The sequence below is a fragment of the Oncorhynchus masou genome, chromosome 3 (assembly GCF_036934945.1).
Source record: "Oncorhynchus masou masou isolate Uvic2021 chromosome 3, UVic_Omas_1.1, whole genome shotgun sequence".
Taxonomy (NCBI): domain Eukaryota; kingdom Metazoa; phylum Chordata; class Actinopteri; order Salmoniformes; family Salmonidae; genus Oncorhynchus; species Oncorhynchus masou.
The window spans coordinates 8,107,234-8,115,162 of record NC_088214.1 but is presented as its reverse complement, the minus strand read 5'-3'; the positions used below and the strand labels follow the sequence as shown (position 1 = coordinate 8,115,162).

Sequence of the window (7,929 nt, the reverse complement as noted above, 5' to 3'; positions counted from 1 at the left end):
TGCATTTGGCCAGAGATTTTGGCCAGAGATGTAACGCCCAAGGTATGTAAGTGAAGTCAAGGGAAATATACTATACAGTCCACACCGTATGTTTCAAACAGAGTTTCATTTAGTTGAACTGTGAAGATGTACATTGTTGCTTTACTGTAAACTCAGACCAGAGAGAGACATCAAAAGAAAGAGAGGGAGAAAGAGAAAGATAGAAGGAAAGAGAGAGAGAGAGAGAGAGAGAGAGAGAGAGAGAGAGAGAGAGAGAGAAAAATAGAGAGACAGAGTTGTGTTAAAACCCTCCCTCTACAGGAGTGTGCCTCTGTCTTTCTACTCCGAGGCGTTCAGCCATGTAGTGTGGCTGATGAAACCCCTCCTTCCTCAGCCTCCTCCTCCTCCTCCTCCTCTTCACTTGGCGGAGGATTCCCTGACTGGCTCTAACCAGGCTGCGTTTAATTGACGAGTGCCGGGCTGTAGTCGCCGAGCGAGGAGGATTAATGAGCTCTGAAAGCTCTGACGTTGACGACAGAAACACAGAGAACTGGATCTCAGGTGGAGGAGAGAGACAGAGGTGACATTCAGGTACAGGCGACTGTATGAGAGAATGAGTGAGAAAGAGCACTGAGACTCAGAGAGTGAAAGGTGTAAAAATAGGAGAAGGGGAAGGGAGGTAACGAGAAAAGGAGGAGGAGAGGAGGGGAAGGAAACGGGAAATAGACAACCAAGTTAGGGAGAGAGACGGGAAGCCTTCAGCAGCAGATGAGACTGAGGAACGAAACGAGGGAGAGGTAGAGAGAAGGAGAGAGACCGAGGGAGCGAGAGAGCGGGGAGGGAGGTGAAGAAGGGGCCCCCGAGCAGGAGAGAGGGCTGCAGGGTGAAGAAAGAGTGGGAGAAAAGTTGGAAAAGTAAGAAAGGGGTCAGGGGAAAGAAAGGAAAGAGAAAAACAAGTAGATTAGAGAAAGAGAAACAACAGGAAGACTAAAGGGGGAGGGGCGTCGTAGGTTAAAAAAAGAGGCAAAGCTGAAGAAAAGTGTGTGGGGGGGGGGCGCGTTTGCGGTGGAGTCAGTCGTAGCTAGATGAGGAAAACAGTTAGAGTGAATGACTAGGTTGGAGTTAGAGAACAGCAGGGAGGAGAAGGAAACCAGTTGTGTTTTTAAAGGTATTTTCCACAGCAGTCAGCCTCTACTCCGGACGGACCGTTTTAATTCTGAAATGTACTCAGACAGCACACGGACGGGACACTATGGACTCATTCATCAAAACAATAACGACTACTGCTACTGCCGCCACGGTGTCCATTACGGACCCACGTTGTTCCAGGGAGGACCAGGGGGAAACAGACCACCACCCATACGCCCAGACCATCCAGACCACCCAGCATTACTGGACCTCAGGGAAGACTTCCAGCTTCCTCCTTTCCCTGTGGAGACCGAGGATATAGAGCCTGGACTGGAGAACGGTGAGAGAAGTGGAGGAGGAAGAGGTGGTGGAAGAGGAGATGGAGGAAGAGGTGGAGGAGGAGGAGGAAGAGGAGGAGGAGGTGGTGGAAGAGGAGATGGAGGAAGAGGTGGAGGAGGAGGAGGAGGCAGACAAGAAGGTGAAGGTAGAGGAGGTGAAGGCAGAGGAGGAGGTGGAGGAGGAGGCATTGAAGCTGAAGCTGGTCACACTCACAGGGCCCCACAGAGGAGGCCAGTGTTCACAGGGCAGGGTCAGAATGCCCAACCTCAGCCAGACCTATTTAGTCCTAGCCAAACCTATGACTACAACCCTGCCCAGTGGAGCTGGCCAATGGAGCCCTCAGGCCCTGGTCTGAGACACTATTCCCCTGTGAGAGAACAATGTGGCTGTGTGGGACAGGGTGGAGGAGACGCTGTTGGGACGGCGACCGGGACACACCCCTTCAACAGCAGCAGACATGCGTCAGCCTTGTCACTCCCGGCGGACCCAGAGCTGGCACACAGACAGACAAGCTACAACTACGATCCAGAGGGGCGCAGGCAGGCTAGTTATGGAGCGGAAGAGCAGATCTGGGGTCAGTCAAAACACAGACAGGCCAGCTGCAGTTACAGTACAGAAGACAAACCGATACGCAGGCAGGCTAGTTATGGAGTGGAAGAACAGATTTGGGGTCAGTCAAAACACAGACAGGCCAGCTGCAGCTACAGTTTGAGGCTAGAAAGACAGACTAGCTACGGTCCACAGGAACTACACAGACAGGCTAGCTACAGCTACAGTCCAGAAGACAAGACAATACACGGACAGACTAGCTACGGTCCAGAAGAACAGATCTGGGATCAGTCGAAACACAGACAGACTAGTTATAGTCCAGAAGACAAACCGATACACGGACAGACTAGCTACGGTCTAGAAGACAAGATCTGGGATCAGCCGAAACACAGACAGACTAGTTATAGTCCAGAAGACAAACCGATACACGGACAGACTAGCTACGGTCTAGAAGACAAGATCTGGGATCAGTCGAAACACAGACAGGCTAGTTATAGTCCAGAAGACAAACCGATACACGGACAGACTAGCTACGGTCCAGAAGACAAGATCTGGGATCAGTCGAAACACAGACAGGCTAGTTATAGTCCAGAAGACAAGATCTGCGATCAGTTGAAACACAGACAGGCTAGCTACAGTTACAGTACAGAAAGGCAGGACTGGAGATTTACTGCTGGTGGTCAACACGATCATTTGGACAGGTGTGTACCACTGGAACAAGGAAATTTACACTCCCACATGCCAAATGGATACTGTGGCATTGGTGGTCCAAGTCCCAGGCCTGTGTCCTCTCAGGGCAGGGGAGATATAGCTAACCACCAGGAGAGGACTACTAGATTAAAGGCTGGAGGAGGTGGGATAGGAGAAGACGGCTGTAATGGACGACATGTCCCTGCTGGCTCTCGCTCTGAGAGTTTGGTCAGGAAGAAGCAGAGTTTGGCCTGGAAGAACCAGAGTTTGCTCCAGGAGAAGGAGGGTTTAGTCAAGGAGAAGGAGGGTTCGGTCCCGGAGAACCAGAATTCGATCCGGGAGAATGAGTGTGCTGTCCATGAGAACCGCGGTTCAACCCAGGAGAACCAGGGTTCGATCCGGGAGAAGGTGGATTCAGTCCAGGCGAAGAAGGGTTCGGTCCGGGAAAACCAGGGTTCGATCCGGGAGAAGGAGGTTTCAGTCCAGGGGAAGGAGGGTTCTGTCTGTGAGCAGATCAGACAGGTGGTGTCAGACCTGGAGGGGGTCCTGGGTGGTCTCAAACAAGTCCACGTGGAGATGAAGGAGGTAAGAAGCCTCGACTGTATGTTTACCAACAGTGAGCCTGGTCCCAAATCTGTATGTGTTTTAGCCAACTCTGACTGTTGTAGTAATTTTTATTTTATTGAACATGTATTTATCTAGACAAATCAGATAAGAACAAATTCTTATTTACAATGACGGCCTACCCCGGGCAAACCCTCCCCTAACTCGGACGACGCTGGGCCAATTGTGCTCCACCCTATGGGACTCCCGATCACGATCTGTTGTGATACAGCCAGGGATTGAACCCGGGTCTGTAGGGACGCCTCTAGCACTGCGCCACTTGTACCTTGGCTAGCCTCGCGAGACACACTACATAACGCATGTTTATGTAAGCTTGGAAGTTCAGTGAGGCTCGCGAGGCTAACTAGTTATGCTAGTCAACTAGTCATGCTGTTTATGTAGCCTGAGAAGTTGACTGAAGCAAAAAGCTGATGAATCAATAGAAAATGGAATTACATGGACAGTACTCCATTAAGCTTTGATAATTCATCACTTTACCCTGCATAAATGCAATGAATGATTGAGCCAATGAATGATTGAGTTCTGTCCATATCTAATTTTCTATGGAGTGTACTTAGGGGATCATACAACCAATTTTAAGGACAAGTTTTCGAGTGAGTGCCTATTATGAATGGTCTTTGATGAATGGTATGACAAAAACAAACATGACAACAATAGTCAGAGGAGTTGGCTGAAACGCACACAGTGATCTGAGGACGAGGTCATGTTTGCCTTGAGTCCATGTATATGTTTCAGTAGGGTTGTTTCAGTATGCTTACGTTAACATTTGAAGTAAAGCAGATACTGATGGACCTATGAGTGTCCTCTTTCTGTTTATGGGCAATTCCACAGTAACGGAATGATGCTCAGACTCAGATGATTCTTCACTTTAAAACGTCAAACAAAAACCAATGAAAACACATTTACTTGAAGAACTGGGCAGAGGCAAAGTTTGGTAACAAAATGACGGTTTGTGCTGTTTGTGCTGTCATTCTGTTACCAAACTTGGCATCTGCACAGTTCTTCAAGTAAATGTGTTTTCATTGGTTTTTGTTTGGCGCACTGTACATTATAAAGGGAAAAATATGAGTCACAGCATTATTCTGTTATGGTGGATTGGTGGATGCATTCAGCTCTGTAGAAAAAAAGAATGATGCAGGCTGGTGTGGGGCGGCAGGGTAGCCTAGTGGTTAGAGCATTGGACTAGTAACCGAAAGGTTGCAAGTTCGAATCCCCGAGCTGACAAGGTACAAAATCTGTCGTTCTGCCCCTGAACAGGCAGTTAACCCACTGTTCCTAGGCCGTCATTGAAAATAAGAATTTGTTCTTAACTGACTTGCCTAGTAAAATAAAGGTAAAATAAAAATATGGAAGGAGATACTGTGGCACTGCTCATAATTAGAGTCATTTCTTGCAGTTGCATTGATTGAAAGCGATTCACTTTGTCCGTTTGGCTAAAACCTGCTGCTGGAATTGACAGACACGAGAAGCACATTAAAGAGCCTGTCTTGAGACCGATTCTTAACTATGCTTAGCTTTAATGGTGTCAATATGCAATATAATATCCTGCAAATTGTAAAAAAATGTGAATGGCTCAATTGAAAGACTTGCGTTGTAAAAGAGATATGGTCCAGTATAACATAATGTTGTATAATGTATTAATATACTGTAGTAATGTAGTATAATGTAGTGGTAACAAATGTAGTAATGTAGTATAATGTATTAATATACTGTAGTAATGTAGTGTAATGTATCAATATGCTGTAGTAATGTAGTACAATATATTAATATACTGTAGTAATGTAGTACAATGTATTAATATACTGTAGTAATGTAGTATAATGTATTAATATACTGTAGTAATGTAGTATAATGTATTAATATACTGTAGTAATGTAGTATAATGTAGTGGTAACAAATGTAGTAATGTAGTATAATGTATTAATATACTGTAGTAATGTAGTGTAATGTATTAATGTATCATGTAGTATAATGTTTTAATATACTGTAGTAATGTAATAATGTATTAATATGCTGTAGTAATGTAGTATAATGTATTAATATACTGTAGTAATGCAGTGTAATGTATCAATACGCTGTAGTAATGTAGTATAATGTATTAATATACTGTAGTAATGTGGTGTAATGTATCAATACAATGTAGTAATGTAGTATAATGTATTAATATACTGTAGTAATGTAGTGTAATGTATCAATATGCAGTAGTAATGTAGTATAATGTATTAATATACTGTAGTAATGTAGTTTAATGTATTAATATACTGTAGTATTGTAGTATAATTACATGTATAATTAATGCATATAGTAATGTAGTATACTGCATTAATGTACTGTCGTAATGTAGTATAATGTAATGCTAACTAATGTAGTATCATGTATTAATTTACTGCAGTAATGTAGTATATTATAGTGGTAACTAATTTAGTAATGTAGTATAATATATACTGTAGTAATTTATTTTTATTTTTAATTTGACCTTTATTTAACCAGGCAAGTCAGTTAAGAACAAATTCTTATTTTCAATGACGGTCTAGGAACAGTGGGTTAACTGCCTGTTCAGGGGCAGAACGACAGATTTGTACCTTGTCAGCTCGGGGGTTTGAACTCGCAATCTTCCGGTTACTAGTCCAACGCTCTAACCACTAGGCTACCCTGTAGAACATGTAGTGGTAACTAACGTAGTAATGTAGTGTACTGTATTAATATAGTGTAGTAATGTAGTATGGTATAGTGGTAACTAATGTACTATGTAGTATAATGTTTTAATATACACAGTTGATTATGACAGACAGGAGAATATTAATGATAAAGGCTGAATGTACTTTATTGCCCATGTATATTTTCTGAATTCTAGCTAAATAAAAATGTTTTATGGTTTCAGTGTACTGTATTAATATAGTGTAGTAATGTAGTATGGTATAGTGGTAACTAATGTACTATGTAGTATACTGTTTTAATATACTGTAGTAATGTAGTATAATGCAGTGGTAACTAATGTAATATGTAGTATAATGTATTAATATAGTGTAGTAATGTACAATAATGTATTAATATACTATAGTAATGTAGTATAATGTTGTGGTAACTAATGTAGTAATGTAGTATAATGCAGTGGTAACTAATGTAGTAATGTACAATAATGTATTAATATAGTGTAGTAATGTAGTATCGTTTAGTGGTAACTAATGTAGTAATGTACAATAATGTATTAATATACTTTAGTAATGTATTATAATGTTGTGGTAACTAATGTAGTAATGTAGTATAATGCAGTGGTAACTAATGTAGTAATGTAGTATAATGTATTAATGTACTGTAGTAATGTAGTATAATGTATTAATATACTGTAGTAATGTAGAATATGTAGTGGTAACTAACGTAGTAATGTAGTGTACTGTATTTATATAGTGTAGTAATGTAGTATGGTTTAGTGGTAACTAATGTAGTAATGCACAATAATGTATTAATAAACTGTAGTAATGTATTATAATGTTGTGGTAACTAATGTAGTAATGTAGTATAATGTAGTGGTAACTAATGTAGTATGTAGTATAATGTATTAATGTACTGTTGTAATGTAGTATAATGTATTAATATACTGTAGTAATGTAGAATATGTAGTTGTAATGAAAGTAGTAATGTAGTATAATGTATGAATATATTGTAGTAATGTAGTATAATGCATTAATATACTCTAGTAAGTAAGGGTTAATCAACGAGGGGCTATGGAAAATAATGAATGACGTGGAAGTTGTGAAACACCAAGTGCTCGCGGAATGGAATGAACCTTCCAAAGAGTTACATTATTTTCCAGAGAACGCATAGAGCCCCGAGTTGTTTATCCCTTTTATACCTTGGCTATAATTGAACACATTTGCCACTAGAAATGTGTTCGTCTGCAGGTAGAAATGTGTTCAAGTAGATAACACGTTTACTAGATAGCTAGATACAGTCATTGATAACTAAACAAACAGACTTGCTAGTTTAGCTAAGCATAAATAACGCATGCTCTAGAATGCCATTCAAGCCAATCAGAAACATGATATAATGTAATATAATGTACTGGTAACTTATGTAGTATAATGTACTTTAGTAATGTAGTATAATGTATTAATATACTTTAGTAATGTAGTATAATGTACTTTAGTAATGTAGTATAATGTATTAATATACTTTAGTAATGTAGTATAATGTACTTTAGTAATGTAGTATAATGTATTAATATACTTTAGTAATGTAGTATAATGTATTAATAACCTGTAGTAATGTAGTATAATGCAGTAATATACTTTAGTAATGTGGTAATATACTGTAGTAATGGAATATATTGACTCACTGTACTGTCCAGTAGATGGTCCAACAGATGTATTGTCTGACAGCTAACAAAATAATTATGTTCTAAAATATAATAAATTATACATTGTCAAACAAAATCTAAAATCTCATGACTCTTAAAAAACATATAGTATATGGTGACTATGTTTATTGACTCTGGGTTGTCCTTTAGGTGGTCCAACAGATAGATCGTCTGACAGCTAACATTGACCTGGAAGAGGAAGAAATTATACATTGTAACAAGTCCCCTCATGACTCTTAAAAAACATATAGTATATGGTGACT

The 7,929-nt window shown here is 40.3% G+C and overlaps 1 protein-coding gene across 1 annotated transcript; it reads left to right on the top strand.

Moving 5' to 3' along the window:
• The first annotated feature begins 207 nt into the window (after nt 1–207).
• LOC135518828 (AT-rich interactive domain-containing protein 1B-like) lies at nt 208–7,906 on the top strand. Its single transcript, XM_064943827.1, has 2 exons — nt 208–3,270; nt 7,817–7,906. Exons 1-2 carry the CDS (start codon nt 1,087–1,089, stop codon nt 7,904–7,906), a joined length of 2,274 nt encoding a protein of 757 aa, XP_064799899.1. The 5' UTR covers nt 208–1,086.
• The last annotated feature ends 23 nt before the right edge of the window (nt 7,907–7,929 follow it).